This window comes from Sinocyclocheilus grahami, unplaced genomic scaffold, assembly GCF_001515645.1.
Source record: "Sinocyclocheilus grahami isolate Dianchi unplaced genomic scaffold, SAMN03320097.WGS_v1.1 scaffold315.1, whole genome shotgun sequence".
NCBI lineage: Eukaryota > Metazoa > Chordata > Actinopteri > Cypriniformes > Cyprinidae > Sinocyclocheilus > Sinocyclocheilus grahami.
In genome coordinates, this window is record NW_015505494.1 from 790,110 (window position 1) to 810,407 (window position 20,298).

The following is a 20,298-nucleotide window of genomic DNA, read 5'->3' on the forward strand; positions in this document are numbered from 1 at the left end:
ACATAGAGCATTTGTTTTAACAGCAAAAACGAACTGCGCTGATTCGGAGCGATTTGGGCAACATGGAACAACATGGGTCGTCACACGGTCAAAAAAATTGTGTTTAATATCTCAAACACCAAACCAGCACAAATGTTTGTTTTTTTCCCGGCCACAAATCAGCACAAACGAATGGCATAGTTCTGGTGATTATTTCTTTTTATAGGGTGCCAACTTCACGGAGGTACAGGTTTGTGTATGTACCTGAGAAGATGGGAAGGGTGAGTTCAGGGTAGGTCCGTGCCAGTTCTTCACTGAGCTGGTAGTAGGACACTGAGTACAGGTGAGGGAGAGGGAAGGCTGGAGACAAGACCCCATCGGTACGCTGGATCTCCAGTTTATGGGCGTAACGGAACAGTTTGGGCTCCAGGATCTAATATTCAAACATATGATTTTATTTACCCAATTGCACACTCTTGGTGTCCTTCGACAGAAAAAAAAGCTTAAAAATCTCTACTCACCTGCAGTAGCTGCATGGCGACCTCATAGATGTCTCTGGAAGAGTCAGCAGCTTTAAACAGGATGAGATTCAGCAAAACCACAGAGTCAAACTGGTAATCCCTGCAAGAGACAACAAACACACAGTATTCATTTAACCTGAATTACTGACACAAATTCAATCACATTTACCACAAGAACATTGTAATACGTACCTGTTATGAAAGACATTAGCGATGGCTCTGAAGCAGCCTGAAGCGACTCTGCGTGAGCCAGTGTAGCAGCGATCCACCGCCCAGAACATCAGATTGCTCTGGTCCGGGTTCAACTCTAATAACAACATCACGGCCTCACAACCCAGCTGATGCACCTGAGCACAAACATACATGCATGCGACAGTTCATGAAAGCTGATTTGTTAGTGATGCTAATGTCAGAACGTGAGTTAAGTGCATTTACCTTGCGGTCTTGAGAGTCTAGAATGTTGTCCAACCACTTATACAGATACCCATCAGAGGACAGGCCAACGTTATCAGCCACCGGACCACAACACAGCACTGCAGACATGGCCTGTGCAGACACATCATACACCATATTCAGACTCTGTTAGAGTGATATCTGTGATGACCGCAAATGCAAATGTGTGTTTTGTGAGATTGCACCTTTAGTGCACAGTACTGGTGTCTGTTGATCTGCATGTTGCGGTCGCTGTATCGGTCCAGAGGTGTGAACATGATGCTGAAGGGTCCAGCCCAATGACTGAAGAGCATAAATAAACTATGTCTCAGTGACTGCTGAGGGAATATACTCCTCCTCTGATGCACTGCAGAAACACAATCATGAGATCAGTTGAAGTTATATCAGTGAACTTGCTTTAAGAGCTTTTCTGTGGCTGTGTACCTGGTACATTCTGTATGATGTTGGCCACTAGGGCACTGAAGTGAGAGCGGATGTCTCTCAGTGTGTCTGAATCTTTGTCGTTCTCAGCCTCCAGAAGCTGTCGGGTGAGATCCACGTATTCCAGCAGAGTGCTGTTCAGATAGTGAGACTCCCCGTCCAGACCACCACTTGCACTGCACAGAGAATACACAAACATCTTACTGTTTAGGATACAAAAAGTGCTAGCTACGAAATTAGCCTTAGCAAAACAAAGGAGTTAGAAATGTTGTTCCAAATATAATTTCCATCATAGAATGCTGTTAAGCACAATAGATCACTTGAAATGCAATGGAAATGTTTATGACTTTCACAAAAAAAGGCATTTGCCCTGTGATGCATGTTGGACAATGTTAACATTTAAATAAGTCAAACCAGTGAGAAAGTCCTTCTCTTAAAATGCTACATTTATTCAATCAGAAATATAGAAAAAAAAGTGAAATATTTTTACAATTTAAAATAAATGTTTACTGTTTAATTATATTTTTAAACTGCAATTTATTACTTTGATGGCAAAGCTTATATATCAGCATTTAAAGCTGAATTTTCAGCAATTTTTATCAATGTTGAAAACAGTTGTTTTACTTAATATTTTTGTGCAAACCTTGATACATTTTTACTGCCCCCAATAGTAGTGTATATGTTGTGAGTGTGTGAGACTTACATCTGACTGATGACTCCTGAATCGGCCAGTAGCTCAAAAATCCGGACCAGCTGGACTCTGAGAATGTCACGACGCCGGCGTCGCTTCATGTTCTGCAGAAACAAACAAAAAACACAAGGATCAATAAATTGTTTAGATTTGCAACTGTATTATGAATAGATGGACAAAAAGCTTGCATTTAAATTGTCTAGTTGAAACATTTATCCTCACAGGCATGGATTCCTTCACAGGGTCAAGTGTCAAACTGTGGTGAACTCACCTCTGGCCTTCTCTCCAGCGCTTCTTTAATGATGGTGTTTAACTCCTCCAACAGCTCTCTGTAAGACACACAACTGGGTTAAAATGCAATTACACACAATATAATTATGTATGCACTTTTTTCTGCACTTTGTCAGGTGATCTTAAGATGTACCTGAAGGCAACAGGGTTGGTCCTGCCAAGCCCCAGGACGAGAGACTCCGTGATGTCCATGCTCTCAGAGCGCATCATGGGAACCACATGCTTGAACAAGGAGGAAGGGGACGGAATGCTAATGATCTGCAAAGACACACACATGTACACAATCTTGTTTCAAATATGGTGTCCCAAATCAGGTAATGTGCAAATATATATTACAATTCAACAATGATAATTATTGTATCTGACATTACAGCTGGTAGGGTGCTATGACCTCTGACCTTTGAGTCATAACTGTATCCGCTGTCTGGGGTGGATGCCAGCGTTTCAGGTGGGGAGCAGCGTACAGAGCCAGGGGCTGATGAGGAAGAAGAGGATGAAGATGTGGAAGAGGTGGCAGAACTGCAGCAGAGGATTAGGTAGTTCCTCCAAAGGCCCACATATGAGTCACTACTACTGCTCATGCTGTTCACCTTCTTAGCATTGATCGGGCTGCTGCAAGGTCAAAGGTCACAGAGGAAAGTCACATAATCTGTCTTACAAAAATACATCATAAACAAACAGTTTGCCTAATAAAAAGAATACAGATTTTTTTATATGGCTGTTTATAACTATGTAATAATAAGTTTATTATTACAATTATGAAATATTATTAATTCTCACATTAATATAGTGAAAACAGTGTGGAAAATTTTAATACAATTTAAATTATTATGTGTGACCCACAAAACCAATCATAAGTTGCACGGGTATATTTGTAGCAATAGCCAAAAATACATTGTATGGGTCAAAATTATAGATTTTTCTTTTATGCCAAAAATCATTAGGATATTAAGTAAAAATCATGTCCCATGAAGATATTTCGTAAATTTCCTACCGTAAATATATAAAAACTTAATTTTTAATTAATAATAGAGAACTTCATTTGGACAACTTTAAATGCGATTTTCTCAAAATTTTGATTTTTTTGCACCCTCAGATTCCAGATTTTCATATATTTGTATCTCAGCCTAATTTTGTCCTATCATAACAAACCATACATCAATGGAAAGCTTATTTATTCAGCTAAATCTGAATAAATGTTTAATAATAAAAAAATTTGTCAGTCAAAAAATTGACCCTTATGACTGGTTTTGTGGTCCTGGGTCACATTTATTATATTTTATATTTTTTTATTACCTGGATGTTTACTGAAATTTTACATCTTTAAACATTTTGAATCTATCTGACAACAATGGCTATCAAATATAGACTGAAAACATTAATAATTAAACTGTATAATTATTTTTACCCATGTCACAGAGCCCTACTAGAGACACATTTGAATGTAAAAACATACTTGATGTCGACTTGTGGCGAGAGCAGCTGAAGGCGTGTGGAGGCGAAGACCCAAGCGTAGCTCAGCGCAGTGGGGCAGTGCTTGGGCAGGTGTTCTTGCCGCAGGTAACTAGACAGGCTGATGACCCAGGGGTCCTGACCTTGTGTCACATGGGCAAACACCCATATGTGGGAGGGGCTTACCACATCAAACTGGTGGCTGATAGGAGACGAGCTCCACTCTGCCAGAGTCTGAAGGTCTATTCCACTGGGACAGTACAGCAGATTTGTCTACAGCAAAAAGGGGCAAAAAAAAAAAGTTAAAAAAGAGACAACCCTGATATAGTTTCATTTTTACTTTTTTAGATTTCTAAGCATTCCTGTCTGGAGGGGACACCAACATCCAAAAACACAATGTTCTGAATTCCCTCACCTGATCGGCCCCAGTAAGGTGAATAAAGCTCTCGAGGACTGAAGCACTCAATCTGTCCATCACGTCTATAGCCAACTCCTCATCTCCCTGAGAGAGAAACAGGACAAAGAAATGAATATGAAGTGCAAACAAAAAGAAAAATGTTGTCCCATATAGGTGAACAACAGGAAGTCATTTAGAACAGATGGTTACCTTAGCAATGCCAAGGGCCGTGTGCAGTGATCGGACTTCTTTGAGGACATTGACAGCAAGTCTGCGTGTTGCTGGTCGACAGCTGCACAGCACGACCAGAGCCAGACCCTCCACCACATGCAGAACGGTCCAGAGAGGAGATCGCTCCAGAGGGAGAGATGGGCTCTAAAAAAATACATGAAAAAATACCATGTTAAACTACAAGCTAAAAATGTATGATAAACTACAATAAAAATAAAACGATAAAAATCGTTCAAAAGTTTGGGGTTGGTAAAACTTTAATATACAGTACAAAGAGTAATATTGTGCAATATTATTACAATTCAAAAAAACTATTTAATAACTATTCTATTTAAATATATGTTAAAATGTAATTTATTCCAATGATGGAATTTTCAGCATCCATTACTCCAGTCTTCTGTGTCACATGATACTTGAGAAATCAACTGCATTCACGAGCTCCTCGAATGCTCTCATTTCCTGAGTTGTGCTTTTAAGTCGGAATGTGAAAACAACATGGACACTCTCGTTACTACAAAGATGTGTTGGATTTGTATTATTAGAGCTTTCCGACTTGAGTTCATGTGCATTTTCTCAGTCGGGAAATTATTTTTCACATGCTGTGCCAGTGATGATGATGCTTACGTTCGTTTCGGAGAACCAGAGGACAAATATTTCAATCGATCGCTCAGGCATGGCATCGAAATGAGGCACCGAAATCTGCGTTCGGATTCGGTTCTAGTACATACCGGTTACATGGGTACCAGTGCCATATTGGTACCGGGTTTCGGTACCCAACCCTATTCATAAAGAGCTGCTGCTTCATCTGTATCATGACGGGTGATCAATAGTTCACTTGCTGCTTGTGACGAGCTAATGAGGAATATGACGCAATGGACTCCATTTACAAGCCAATAAGAGCCATAATTTCTGCTTTAACTGCATTGATGCACAAAGAGATGACTCATAAATCGGCTGTTCAGCAGAAGCAATGGATGATGAAAGAGGGATTCATAAAAACTCGGCTAATGAATCTGTGATTAACACATCACGGCTCGTCCAAATCGAGTCACTGACTAAGCATTTGTCTCTCTCACACTTTTGGCTACTCGGTCTCTCTCGCACACACAGCAGCTAATCAGACTGCAGTACAGAGCATCAAACAGGGTGTAATGACCAACACTCACCATAGGGGGCGATATGATTGCACGGTTTGCAGTGAACATAGACTACATAAGTATTAGAGCACTACTAGTACAGTGAGGACTCCCTAGTGTCTTTTATCAACAGGGACGCCATTTCTTTATAGAATTATCAGCAATACATTTTTCCTCTCTGTTCTAATGAGTCTGCAGGTACATTTCAAATAGTTGTTCATTCAAAACAAGCCACTGTAAATGCAATAAACTTGCAAACTGTTTAAACTTCTACAGAAAAAGACTGTGATCTGCAGCATCATGGACACTCAAAGTGATGGTCGAAATATTTATCTTTTCCATAAATTTCCAGAAGTGCATTGTGATTGCTGTCAAACTTTGCTGCAAATTGCTTGCAACATTAACATTTAGGCTAAGAGACAAACCTGGTCCTCTTGCAAGATAAAAATAAATCACTTTCATAATTAACACAAAATTTGATTAAATAATTATAATTCATTCTATATTTTCATCTACAATTTTTTTTGGAAATGTATAGTAATGCAAAATACTTTTATATTTGCTTTGGCTAAAGGGTGACATGAGAGGTTTGGGCTTAATTGATGCTGCCTCAGATAAAACATTTCTGACGCCTTCATCAGTGACTCCTTGAACTGGGTGGTTTTCCTGTGTGAATTCTTGAGGACAGCAGGACCGTAATGAAGCTATTTAGCATTGTTTCCTCTATGGACAGGCGAAAGAGCCAGAAGTCTCAGGAAGCCCATGTGGAACACAGGTCAATCACATGACTTCTGAGGGGCAGGGTTAGCTCCCTTGTGGGTAACCATGGTAACTCACCTGCAGGGTCTCAATCTGCTTACGGATGCTGTTGTTTGACGGCATCTGGAGCCAATAAACGCAGGGGTAACAAAAAAGATGACAAAGGACAGGGGGTGATGGTGATGGGGAAGACATGCAGGTTAGAAAAAGAACAAAAGACAAACTTAAGAACAAAACTAAGTTTTGTGCTACAACAACAACAACATGCAAAACAAAGTGCAGGGTGCATGGTATTTAATACTTCAGTGTCAGATTCCTACAGAATCAACACGAGCATTTCAAAATTGATCTATACTTCTTTAAGAAATGAAAATGGCCCATTAGACAAAAGCTTCTAGGAAGATTATTTTTAATTGAACTTAAATACAGTTGATGTGCTGATGAAGATGAAGAGTTTCTGATGGGTGAGAAGACAAATGGCAGGAATGGATTAAAATGGATGATTACAAGCAAGAGTGATTGTGTGCTGACTTTAGTCAGAGCAGACGCTATAAAAAAAACTTAACGGAAATGAAAATAAGGCTTCAAATAAAAAAATAATGTCCACTCTGATTAAGGTCTGTTGATCTGGGAAGACAAACTACAGCAGGGTTAGACCAGACAGGGGAGCAGACAGACAAGCAGAACTGCAAAGGGAGTCCATGGATCAATCAGGAGAGGAATAATCCACCACTCAACCTACAAATCCCATAAACCTGGGCTCAGTTGGCTAGAGACATTACACCAGATCACTGAGAAAACTTCCCTTCTGATCCTGAATCGTTCACATGACTTTTTGAGAAGTGTAAGAAGCGGCCTAAAGTGGATTTGGAGTAAGATTCACACTACAATCCAATTCTGATCCAGTCCTGATCTAGATTAACGGATAGCGAGTAAAGGATTTAATTGGTACTGCAGGGAGTTACATAGAGTTTGATTACTCATTCATAAAATCACCATCACCAAATCAAAGCATCACGTATCAATCCTCAAGATTCTCATGATATTGCATAGATTGGAGAAAACCCCAAAAAATGATCACATCCTGGTAGCTGAACCAGTGTCAATGAAAAAGAACGTGGACAAGCACAAACACACACTGTTTGGAGATATGATTGAGAAAGAGTGGATGACAGGTATAATTAACTGAACAGTATAAGCAAGAGGCATTTTACAGACGTTGTTTGTAACACCACACCTTTCTCCGAAATTATGTTTGTGAACCAACCCACTTACAGAATGAATTTTCATATGAAATCACCAAACCTGCCTCCAGGCTTCAGAATCTGTATGTATCAACTCTTCTGTTTTTGCAGTGCCCAAACAACATGATTAAAATGTAGGATTTATAGCTACTTTTGCTACTTTTAAGCTGCATTTTCTATGGTGCAATCTCTGAAACTGTCAGTTCTAGTATTTTCTTTTTTCACAGGATGTCACAAAGCTAAAGTAAACACTCTGTATTCATTCCACTTCAGTCCTGTTGGCAAAGGTAGGGCCAACACATTGAGACTGTTACTCAAGAGATTTTATGAGGCATGACTACAGAGAGCTCGCGAATAAAACAAAAGTAGTACTGTCTGAACGACAATAGAGTAGACGAGACTCAATATGTATTGACAGTGATGACGTGGCACATTCCACAAAAACAGAACAAAATAGGGCCTTAAATGTTGAAAACAATATTTAAAGTACATATTTATCTTTTTTTTCAACAAATGATCATTTAAAAGAGGTGCTTAAGTTTGCTTAATTCAAAACAATCAAACTAAATTTTTTACGAGTCATTCTGTTTTTTGCATGCAATTCACAATCCATAACTGAGACATGTCTTTGGGACAAAGTTAAATGTTTAACGATCTATTCAAGAGATTTGGTAAAACTTATGTTGCTGTTGTGGGATTTTAATTGTTCAGAAGGTCAAGCCCCTTTTATGCTAGATAACAGTCGATTTAACCAAGTTACTAGATTTAAAAAAATAAATTATATTTCTTCTATTATATATATTTATATACATTTAATTATATATACTCTATTCATGAGATATACCTAGTAACACTAAAACATCTTTAGTGTCCAAAATGAAAGGATTAGTTCACCCAAAATTTTAATTGCCATTAAAGGGTTAGTTCACCCAAAAATGAAAATTAGCCCATAAATTACTCACCCTCAAGTCATCCTAGGTGTATATGACTTTCTTCTTTCAGACGAATCCAGTCGGAGTTATATTAAAAATGGTCTTTGATCTTTCAAGCTGTTTCATGGCAGTCAGCGGGTGTTGCATGCATCCGTCCAAAAGCAGTTAAATAAAATGCACCCATCCATAAAAAAAAAGTGTCTCGCACGGCTCCGGGGGGGTGAACAAAGGCCTTCTGTAGCGAATCGATGCGTTTTCATATGCATCCGTCCAAAAGCAGTTAAATAAAATGCACCCATCCATAAAAAAAAAGTCTCGCATGGCTCCGGGGGGGTGAACAAAGGCCTTCTGTAGTGAATCGATTTTCACGAAACTCACTGGCGCATGCGCAGCACTGACCTCATACGTCATTCCCCCGGAACTGCTTCTGTGTACAACAGTGAGCGCAAGCTACATTAAACATATGAAAACGCATCGATTCGCTACAGAAGGCCTTTGTTCACCCCCCCGGAGCCATGCGAGACTTTTTTTTTATGGATGGGTGCATTTTATTTAACTGCTTTTGGACGGATGCATGCAACACCTGCTGAGTGGCATTAAACAGCTTGAAAGATCAAAGACAATTTTGAATATAACTCCGACTGGATTTGTCTGAAAGAAGAACGCCATATACACCTAGGATGACTTGAGGGTGAGTAATTTATGGGCTAATTTTCATTTTTGGGTGAACTAACCCTTTAATTACTCACCCCCATGTTTTTATGAACCCATACAACTTTCATTCAACAAAACAAATGAAATTAATTTTTTTTAAATATATGGGTCATTTCTGACTCTTCATTCATGTTTATTTGAAAAGCTGTATGTATGTGCATTGATTATTATTTATTTGCAAATAAAAGTCTGAATTAAATCGGTTCATTATATAAATTTAGCATGTCTCATTAAACCACCCAATTCATATGAGAAGGATCATGTGACACTAAAGACTAGAGTAATGGCTGCTGAAAATTCAGCTTTATCATCACATGAATACATTAGAATTCAAAATATTAAAAATGAACAGTTATTTCACAATTTGTAATATTATTTCAAAATATTAGTTTTATTGTATTTTTGATTCAATAAATGCAGCCTTGGTGACCTATCCCAAACCTCTGAATAATGTGTATACATACAAAATTATGTAATGTACACAATGCAATTTAATTATCATCAGTTTCAGAAATCACACACTTGTGTCTCACATCAGGTTTGTATTTGTCCAGGGTGCATCTGTAGAATTTGCATAGAAAAGTGTGTGTTTGCGTATACAGACTCACCCCTCTTTGTGTTTAAAGTGCTTGAATGCCAGGTTAAGGACTTCTTGTACTAAGGCGTCTGGCACGGGATGAAGGGGAATCTACGGAAAACATTTCATCAACATCAACTATGATGTGAGGGTCACTGTTTTAATTCAGGATGCCTCATACACTCTTAGCAAGTCTATGCATGTTAATGACACAACACACCTATCGCTGACTTCAGAGACACCACACCTAAGCAATGAAACACAAACCTCACCTGTTTCAAAACTTCCACTGAAACTAGACAAAAAATGAAGTCTATGGCTAAGTCTCTTCGCTCCAGTAGGTAGTCTTTATCCCGGTGCTGTTCATCTCTAAAGAAAGATCAAAAGAGCAGGATTCACAAGTTAAAATAAAAGCACATTTTATCAACTCCAAATAAAAAGTCACAGGAAAGAAGCACATCATATATAGCATCTGTTGAAGCTCTTGCTGAAGAAAAGAAAAAGCGAAACATATGATGATGTGTATTTGTGTAAGATGTATATTTGCGTGTCTGCCCACCCTTTGGACTTGGTGCTGGAGCGAGGTCTGTACTCGTACGACTCGTCTTCTGTCCCGCTCTGTCTTCTGTACCAGTCAAACAGCGTCCGCAACAGCGAAGGCAAACAGTGTTCTGCTATGGAGCTCATAGAGCTTATTAACTGTAACACACAAACACAGTAATACAGCTCAATGACACACTCTTCATGTAGGTTAAACACAGCATGAAATCAAATATTTTCTAAATATTAAGTTAATTAATCTATTAAATGCATGTTATTGATCTTGTAACGAATGAATCATTCATGCATATGTTACCTTTGTTTTATCTTGTCATATTTAATTGAAATGCTATTTAGATCTGAATCTTTTTCACTCAGATAAAGAATGATAATAAATAATAAATAAAACAAATAAACTGCAATAATAAATAATAGATGGCAGTGAGGTTATTGTACATGATTCATCAGTGCAAGTTATTTCAAGGAGAAAAAAAAACCTTCTATTAAAAATTACAAACTTTCTCTACCTCTGAAATATTGTTTATTTGCAGCACAGACTCTAATTGGGAAAGCCATTTTTATTGTGTCTGTAAAACCTAATGAATAAAAAACACTGTCAAGTTGATTGAAGAGAAAGAACAGAGAATACACAAATGGATGAAAATGGAAAGAAAAGGGAAGGGAAGCAAGAGAGATGGCAGCATATTTGAGCGCAGTCAGGTATTGATCTGTCCTATTGTGAGGGCAGGATGGGTGTAGGATGATACGTCCAGTGGTTACTCAACCTTCCCCTGCAGTAACCCAGCACCAAGCATCTCTCACACACACACACACACACACACACACACTGAGATATGGCAGTACAGTAGAAGTGTGTATATGCTGATGAGTGAGTGAGGGATGGTATAGTTCACTATGGTGTGATTCAGAAGAGCAGATCTCTCTGCAGTCACAACACATCACTGACTGAACATGCAGTTCCTGAGAATCGGCACAGGCAAATCCAATAGCCAAATCAGTGTGTGCGTGCTAGCGCTGTGAAAAAAAGACTAATGTGCAGAATGAAAACGTGTGCTTGTTAAAAAAAAGTCATGTTCTGAGGTACAATGGGATCCAAAAGTCTGAGATAATTAATGAAAATACTTCTATTTTAAATGTTTTAAATTTAAAACATTTTTCATTACATATCACATTATCATAACAATTTGAGCGAAACTGTTCAACATATCATAATATTTAGTTTGTCTTACAAAAGGTTTTTTTTTTTTTGCACTCAAGCTGCATGAACTCCTCACATTTGTGACAAACATTTACATGTAGTAATTTAGCAGAAGTGTTAACTAAAACTATTAAAAATTGTTTCCATTAATTGAAATAAAGCTAAAATCAAATCTAAAGATTATATGAAAAACTTAAACTTAATCTAAATGTTGTCTTGGCAACTAACTGAAAATAAGTTGGACTGCAATTATAAGCTTACATAAAATTACTGAATATTATAGTATAAATACTATAATAGTTCAGAAATACTAAAACAACAGTTTAGCAGATGTGAAACAACTTATGAGGAACATCACAAGCGAATCGTCAAACCAGATCAACATGCTCTCCAGCATGATCTGAGATGATCCCAAAAAGCATCTTGGGCTCCAATGGAAGAAAGAACATCTGACTCTCTGTACAAAGAGTCGCATGCTCACAAATTCACTCATTTCATTAGTGATCTAGAATCTTGAATCTGAAATGCATCTTATTCAAATTACATAATAATGTTTCTTTGTTTAAAAATGCTTCAAAGTCCCAGAACGTTGGAACAACAACAACAACAAAAGTTCTGTTTATTTCAAAACTGTTTATATCCAGGTTCAAATTTGAATTTGATTCAGACCCTGCTGTATATGCGGCCTGCATCAGTGTGTGTGGGACAGGATGATGTATGTGGTTAAGGAGAGTTATGTAACTGCTCTTCCCGGCCCTCATGGCACTTGGCAGACACACTCCAACACCCTGAACTGATATATTCTCTCTCTCACACACACACTCCCAGCAGCCTGTGCTGATCTACTGCTGTGGATGAGACAGCGATTCTGCTCTTGGCAACGTCCAGTGCGCGCGCGCGCGCGCACACACCAAAACTCTGTTCACTCTACAGTATAGAGACACAGACACATATTGCTGTGATTTTCTGCATACAGAGCACATTCTCACTGGCTCATTCTTTCTCACACACAGGCCTAATGGCACTGACTGGATCCATTGCAGGATGATGTGTCACTTGCTTTGCATTTTGCTAAACAAAGCATTTTGCTGCAGCTCTGCTGTTAAAAGTTCTGCGCTAATCAGAAATGAGTGATGGAGAGTGAGAGAAAGAGAGGACAGAAAAGCAAAGAGAATAGGAAAGAGATATGCTACACACATTTATAATTATTAAATAATGAAATGAGACACACATATACAAACCTGATCAAATTGTGCATCTTCTCCTCTTTGCAGTGAGCGGGAAAGGAGCTTCTCCTGAAAGAATAAAGATACAAGCAGTACAGTGTAAATTAATAAATGATAGATGGTTCTTAAAAAATTGTTTAACAGGAAAAAGTAGGGATGTACTGATATTGAAGTTACGATACTTATTTTCGTATTTATTTTTAAAGTTTCAGATTTAAAGATGAACTTAAAGTCAATAGTTTTGTTGAAACTCTTGTTCTTTTCCCAGGATTCATTGATGAATACTGAGTTTAAAAAAGCAGCATTTATTAAAAATGGAAATCTTCTGTAACATTATAAATGTCTCTACTGTCACTTTTAATCAATTTAATTCATTCTTACTAAACAAAATTAATTTATTAAAAAAAAAATCTTACTGACACCAAACAAAGATAATATTATATCATTTCATTATAGATCATACAAGTTTGAGAGTGATTTTTAACGCATTCTTTCATTTATAAATATACATCACAAATGTTCATGTATCCAGTATATTTGTACGCTATTGAACACTATTAAATATATACTCCGTTATAATTAATTTTCATCTGAATAAAAAGCAGGTTAAGTGAAATAGTGATAAAATTGAGAATGACTTTGTTTCACTAATGTGAATTAATACCCCAACGTGAGTCATTTAAGTGAGGAATTACCCCAGTTTTTAGACATAAATTTCAGGCCCTGAGAAATTGAATCTCTCTTCAGTCCATTTTCAATAATTTTGTAGTTAACGCAGACTGTAAAATGACTCAAGCACTCCTGGTTAATGGCTGTTATCTGGTTTACATTTGAACAAACACTTTACTATGAGGGAGAAGTTCAAAGTCAGAGAGCTGAACGTCAGTGTTTTCTAAAGCAGCTCCTCTCTGCAGCCTCTTGATACAGTCGTTACCAGTTTAAACTCTTGCTGAGTAAACTGAGAGAGAGCTCAATCTACCACTGAGTAAACACACAAGGAGAGAGAGGAGGGAACACAGAGAGGAAGCATTTAAGGACAAGTCTGGAGAGAGAGAATGTGTGTGTATTTCAGCACGAGGGGCTCTGAGAAGAATCCAACAGAACAGCATTCCAAGAATCCAAGCCCCTGCTTCTGTTTCATGGAATACATGGGGAAGTGTATGTGTGTGTGTGTGTTCTGTTCAGCAACAACCTTTGAAAACGCACACAACTGCCTCTCTTTTTCACGAAATAAACCAACATGGTCTCGAAGCACAACTACTGACCTTTCACCTAGGGTTGTGCCGATAGATGATAGTATCGTGTATCGACGATAGTCAGAGATATCGACGATAGCAGTCTTTGTCGATAGTCAAGACGATATTAGGCTCATTCTCCTATTAATGTATCTCCTATTAATAATAATAATTATTATTATTAGGCGGCCCATTATAATTCGGCTATTATTATCAAATTGCCCCGCTTTTTCATTCAGCACTGTATTACACACACACGCGCGCACAAATGAGGAGCCTGTAGCTGGTGAAGGAGTCTCCAACCACAAACACAGACACATATCGTCTGCTGATATAAGGTATTTCGTTGCACTTTAACAAGTAATCTGAACGGCCTATATACAGGGCTCTAGACTGCGACCGCATGGTCTAAGCTGCTCCAATGCATCTGCTTCATACAGCGCGTGCTGCGGAGCCGCGGCACATTGTAGCAGGAGTCAGATTTCACTGATCACGTGAAGAGAGGTGCTTTCAGCGCAGCGCGAAGGTGCGCAATGGAGGATTTGGTTTACAAACTAAAGTAAAAGACCGCTTCTTCGCCATGCCTTGTCTTATTCGTTTTTGTTAATAAAGGTTAGGTATGCTAGTCTGTCATTGTTGCCTACTGTTTTATTATTGTTGTGCTTTTTAATTAGGAATAACAATAAATCCATCTTTTGTTTTAGTCTTAAAAAGTGAAAGGTGTATAGATATAAGCAAAACAGACAATTATCTTTTCTTGTAAAACGTGACACCAAGATCGCGAATTTGAAAGTGAGAGTGCATGAAAAGAGGAATTCCTGTTCACAAAATTTAAATCACAAATAACACTGATGAAAAAGAACGGGTTGAATGTTGAACACTTTCGTTACCATATAACTATAAACTATGATAAAAGTTGTAAAATGTTGTAGCAAAAAAAAAATAATAATTGCGACCAAATTATGTGCTTGTGCGATCAACTGAGAAAGTTAGTCGCAAAAGAGCGACCAGTGGGAAGAATGAGTCGAGTCTAGAGCTCTGATATATGTGCAATATTTTAAACCGAGCCCTCATTAACCGAGTTTAATGCCACAGTTATGTTAGAACGCATCTCATTCTTGTGTCTGTGGTGGTGTGCTGGGCTCATCATGGGGCGTGCAGTCCGGAGCGCTGTATGACTGATGTATCCGTTTAATTTAAATTTACCCCAAATATATGAACTTACCTGTTTTAAATATTTTATATTTAACTTGTTCGTTTATGTCCAATATTTAGTGTTAAACTGTTGGTCTTTAAAATAAATTTACTTTTGATTTTCACCGTTGACTGATTTTGCAGACCTTTTAGACTGATAACTTCTGTGCTCTGATGCGGCAAAATTGTCACAGGACGCGCAGTCCTAATAGCGATGTATGACTGTTGTATCCGAATATATACTAACTAGCTGTTTTAAATATTTTTGTATTTAACATGTTAGTTTATCAGTATGTTTGAAAGTATATTATTTAGATTCGTGGTGCTTCCATAGGCTCCCTCTCTCTCTCTCGCGCGCGCTCGCATGCGCGCGGTTTAAAACACCAAATAGTTATGAAATAGCCTATGACAAGTACAGGGAGTCTCTCTTTTGCCCCCACCCACCCATGCACGATAATATCGTCCATCGGCGATCTCACGGACTGGCGATATGACGATTTGAAAAATGATCATATCGCCCAAAACTATTTTCACCTCAATCCCTGAAGTTACAGATAACTCAAAACTCATCTTCACCAGGAGTCGGCAAACTTTTGGACATAAAGTGCCATTTTACTGTCATATCATCACCCTACATTACCGCTCAAATGTTTGGGGTTGTTAATATTTTTTAATAAACAAACTCTCTTGTGTCCACCAAGTTTGCATTTATTTAAAATCTGTAACATTGTGAAATATCACAATTTAAAACAACTTTTTATTTTAATAGATTTTAAAATGTAATTTATCGATGGCAAAGCTGAATTTTCAGCATCATTACTCTAGTCTTCAGTGTCACATGATCCTTCATAAATCTGCTCAAGAAACATTTATTATTATTAATGTTGAAAACAGTTGTGCTTCTGTGTAAACAAAGATATATTTTTGGGACTCTTTGATGAATAGAAAGGTCTAAAGAACAGCTTTTAATTGATACAGAAATCCTTTTACATTTTAAATGGGGGTGCGCCGATCCGATATTCAGGATCGGTATCGCTCCGATACTGGCATTTTCTGCTGGATCGGGGTATCGGTCAGACGAGACCGATCCAAATCCGATATAGTGCATATACTATTCTGTGTTATTATTAAGCCCCAAGAAAGCCACAAAAACATTATAAAGCACCATAAAGTTTTCGTGCACTATATTTCAAGTGTTCTGAAGATTTAATGTGAGGTACAAATGAATATTTAAGTCAAGTTCACGTAAACTCTTCTCTCCGCAGCGGCTGTCTGATATCCTCCATTCAGCATTCAAACTGTGTCACGTTCGGTTATGACAGTCAAGACGATGAAACTCTCTCCTAGATGATTAAATGTTCCTAATGGTATACTTGATTTGTAAATAAAGATAAATGGTTTTGCATAAAAGGAATTTATCTTGCTGGAGTTTCGTACTGTTATTAAAATCGTGTAAATTTCTACCGGATACCTGGTTGGATCACAAGACTGGAGTAGACAGCACTATGAATTGTTCGTCACGAGTACAGTAACTGAAATTTAAAACTGTTAAAAGAAAAGGCTCAATAAACTAACGCACATATTTAATACACTATGTATCAATATCTCTTCACTTTGTGCTTTGAACTTTTCTATGCTACGCGCTGCGACTCCGTGCCGCTTCAAACGCGTCATTCAGCTCACGGGATGCGCATAAGCGCTTTGAGCCGCTCTGTATTTGTAGCCTTTAGTATCATAATACTTTTGCGCAATGAAAGATTATTAATAGCCTTTCTTGTTCATCTTATCTATCATTTGTTGCTGCCTCATTACTCTGCTATAAATTTAAAAGAAATGTCTTTTAATTTATACAGTAGTCAACATTTGAAGTGGATTAAAAAAAGTTAATCAGAGTTGTCCTAAGACAAGAACGGGTATTGTTTTGGTTTTAGGACAACTTTGATGAAAAGTTTTGATCCACTTCAAATGTTGACTACTATAGTATATATTTATATATAAATATATTACTTGTTTTTCATGAATGTATTTTACAACAATACAAAGAGCAATGTGTAGGCCTACCAGATTTAGCCCTACACTTATTCACTTTTATTTGTTACCCACTAAATAATGTATTTTTTTTCACAAAAATTTAGGATTTTATAAAATTATTGTGCACTCATGATTTTTCTAAGTAACTTTTGCTACTGAATTATCCATTAACCTAGTTTATAATAGCATTTTTGTCATAGATTTTGATTATATATTTTTTTGTTTGTTATTTTTTCTTTATAATGAAGCTGTCTATATTTAGTAGATTGTGTGTAACATACAAAAGAGTGATGATCGACCTACACCTTGAGGTATAGAAATTCTACACTCATTTAAAAAAACTGCGCTGTATCGGATCGATATCGGTATCGGCAGATACTCCGAATTTTTGGTATCGGATCGGTATCGGTTCTGAAAAAGTGGTATCGAGCCATCCCTAATTTTAAATGTCTTTACTGTCACTTTTTTAAAAAATCAATTGAATGCATCCTTCCGGAATAAAATAATTAAAAAATATATTATTTTAAATGCAATGCAATCTATTTATATTACCAGAGCTCAAATGTAAAGGTTTTTGTTTCTCTATAAATGTTTTTTTTACTTGCCCTGATAACATTTTCATTGGACCCACCACAATTTTGTTTTATTACTGTATTTTTATAATTGCTAGAAATAAATATTTTTCACTAAATGTTCAGTTTTCTGCATACATTTTTGGGCCATACTCACCAGTGGTTCAGCCATGACCACCTCGATCTTCTTCTCGGCGAGTACAGCAAACTCTGCGAAGAGGCTCTTGATGACAAACTCTCCAGGCTTGAGCTCGGGGTCGATGGTGATGCTGGACATGGTGGCGGGGTGGATGCTACGCTTCTCCCAGCTGGCCAGGGCTGAGGGGGATGTTCCTCGCCTACTCACACTGCTGTTGCTTACAGGGACCGAGGCTGTCAAGAAAGAGAGACAGTTATGTAGCATTACAAAGCATTTTGAATGCACAATAAAAAGGTTATGAAGCGCTCAAGCAGAAATTAGCAGTAAAAAATCTGAAGACAAAATGTAAATCTACTGGCATTAAAAGACTAAGGAGTTATAGGTTCATTAAAGATTGAAAGTCATGTGCATCACAATATGATCAGATCAAGTTGCTGATGATTACATTTTGAAGAGCTATCTCAAAAGAAAAAGCACACAAACTTTGAAATTTAAATTAATTTGTAACTATAGCAACCCAGAACTGATTTTTCACCCTAAACCACATCCCTAGTATAATATATGCCGCCCCTTAAACATCTTATTACAATTACCGCTGGACGTTGCTATGTTGGACCACTCAAAAAATTAAGTTGTGACTCTGCGGCACTATTAAAAAATAGTTTTAGACTTCAGACTTTAGACTCATCTATGAATGGCTTACTTATAGTTGTATAACATCAAAAGTCAACATTAAAAGTCAACATGCAGTCAAAAAAAGGCTATTTAATTTGCGAACACATTTCCTTAATTTGACTGACGGCTTCAGTATTTTAAAAAGGCCAAAAACCAACACAAACACTCATGTTGGGTTTTTGTGTTTTATGAGAACAGTCCATAGCCGTAATGATTTTTTACTAAAATATTTTATATTCTATCCCCTACCCCTAAACCTAACACATACAGAAATGCAAACATTTTTCATCAGTATTATTCTGATCAATACTGAGAACATGTTTATTTAACACACTTACTCATCAGCTTTGATAACATTGTGCATTTATTAAACTTAAAAAAAAAAAAAAATTAATTTCGTTTAAGCAGTGGATTTCATTGAATTTTAAATATAATTCAATTGAAAAAAAAAGATAAATAAAATTAAATATAAAATAAAATATATACACTTAATACTTTTACAACACGAACATTTTACTAAATTAAAAATAAATAAAAAAAAATTAATTTGATTTAATGTTCAGTCCTAAGTAGTCTGACATTCTAAAGCATTCAAATGAACTTACAAGTGCACTGACACCATGTTTTTCTTGAGCACAGATAAAGACTGCATGTGTGGATTAAGGTACAACTCACATTTTTCAATCTAGACATGAATCCAGAAAGACTGGAAAAACTGTGTGTGTGTGTGTGTGTGTGTCAGATGTCAACTCAGCTCAGGAAATCCCTGCCCTTGTCTCCCACAGGTTGCTGGAGAAACCACGATGAGGCGAGAGAAGTTCAAACAATAATAGGAGGATGAATAAAAAAATACCTGTGAAATTAATGAGTTTTTCAGAGGAGAAAGCAGGGTCACACCTAGTAACTCCTACATCTCCCACAATAATAAAACAAAAACATTCACACACTCAAGAGGACGAGTGAGAGGGACACACGCAAGAGTATGTCCCCAAAGCTGTTTGCGTGTTTGTTTGTCTATGTACAAACACTCACTTTGTTTCCTGTTTAGCAACACCTCCCAATCCCTATGATGTCACACTGCCAGCTTTCATTGGCCGGTACAGGGTCCCCAGGACCATGTCTGATTGGCTGAGGGGCCTGCTGACGGGCATTCTAACATTGTTTGTACTTTTCCACTCAGTGATGCAGAAAGGATGAGCAAAAGAAGCGAGGAGAAAACCATTACATTTATGAAATCCCAGCATACACGCTCCCGATAAGTATTCGTTATTAAAGCATCAACTTTCACAGAACACTGTTATTTTTAACTAAAGCAAGCGGCTGCTGCGTGCATGGTTTGGTATTGTAATGGCAGTGAGCGCTAGCAGCCAGGTGCATTACGGGTATTTGTTTAGAGTTGATTTATGTGTTAATTAAGCAAGATGGTTGAGTTTTTGCATTAGCAGTGTTATTTGTGTTTATGTTCAAGTTAGTTCGGGTGGGTTTGGTTCAATTACTGCCTTGTTATAAAAAGTGTGGCTGTCACCGTCATGGAGAGAGATGTGTAGGGGAGGCACTTGGCGATATAGCCTTGCCTGTGTATGTTCTTAATCTGTGTTTAGAATAAAAGGATAAAGACGATGGTACTGCCTCCTGCTGGTTTGTTCTGTCTGAGCTTCTGCTCACAATGA

At 37.5% G+C, this 20,298-nt stretch overlaps 1 protein-coding gene across 1 annotated transcript in view; it reads right to left on the minus strand.

The window, feature by feature from the left end:
- LOC107601924 (protein furry homolog-like) overlaps nt 1-20,298 on the minus strand; it is a 94,914-nt gene that overhangs the window by 31,276 nt on the left and 43,340 nt on the right. Inside the window, exons 2-21 of the mRNA XM_016294284.1 lie at nt 17,972-18,186; nt 12,798-12,851; nt 10,357-10,496; nt 10,070-10,166; nt 9,829-9,908; nt 9,754-9,781; nt 6,409-6,453; nt 4,415-4,579; nt 4,223-4,309; nt 3,812-4,080; nt 2,754-2,967; nt 2,489-2,613; nt 2,336-2,393; nt 2,077-2,168; nt 1,377-1,549; nt 1,139-1,299; nt 936-1,046; nt 693-847; nt 501-600; nt 244-412 (exon numbers count right to left, since the gene is read on the minus strand). Of these exons, the coding sequence (XP_016149770.1) occupies nt 244-412; nt 501-600; nt 693-847; nt 936-1,046; nt 1,139-1,299; nt 1,377-1,549; nt 2,077-2,168; nt 2,336-2,393; nt 2,489-2,613; nt 2,754-2,967; nt 3,812-4,080; nt 4,223-4,309; nt 4,415-4,579; nt 6,409-6,453; nt 9,754-9,781; nt 9,829-9,908; nt 10,070-10,166; nt 10,357-10,496; nt 12,798-12,851; nt 17,972-18,186 (2,538 nt within the window). The remainder of the gene's footprint in view (nt 1-243; nt 413-500; nt 601-692; nt 848-935; nt 1,047-1,138; nt 1,300-1,376; nt 1,550-2,076; nt 2,169-2,335; nt 2,394-2,488; nt 2,614-2,753; nt 2,968-3,811; nt 4,081-4,222; nt 4,310-4,414; nt 4,580-6,408; nt 6,454-9,753; nt 9,782-9,828; nt 9,909-10,069; nt 10,167-10,356; nt 10,497-12,797; nt 12,852-17,971; nt 18,187-20,298) is intronic.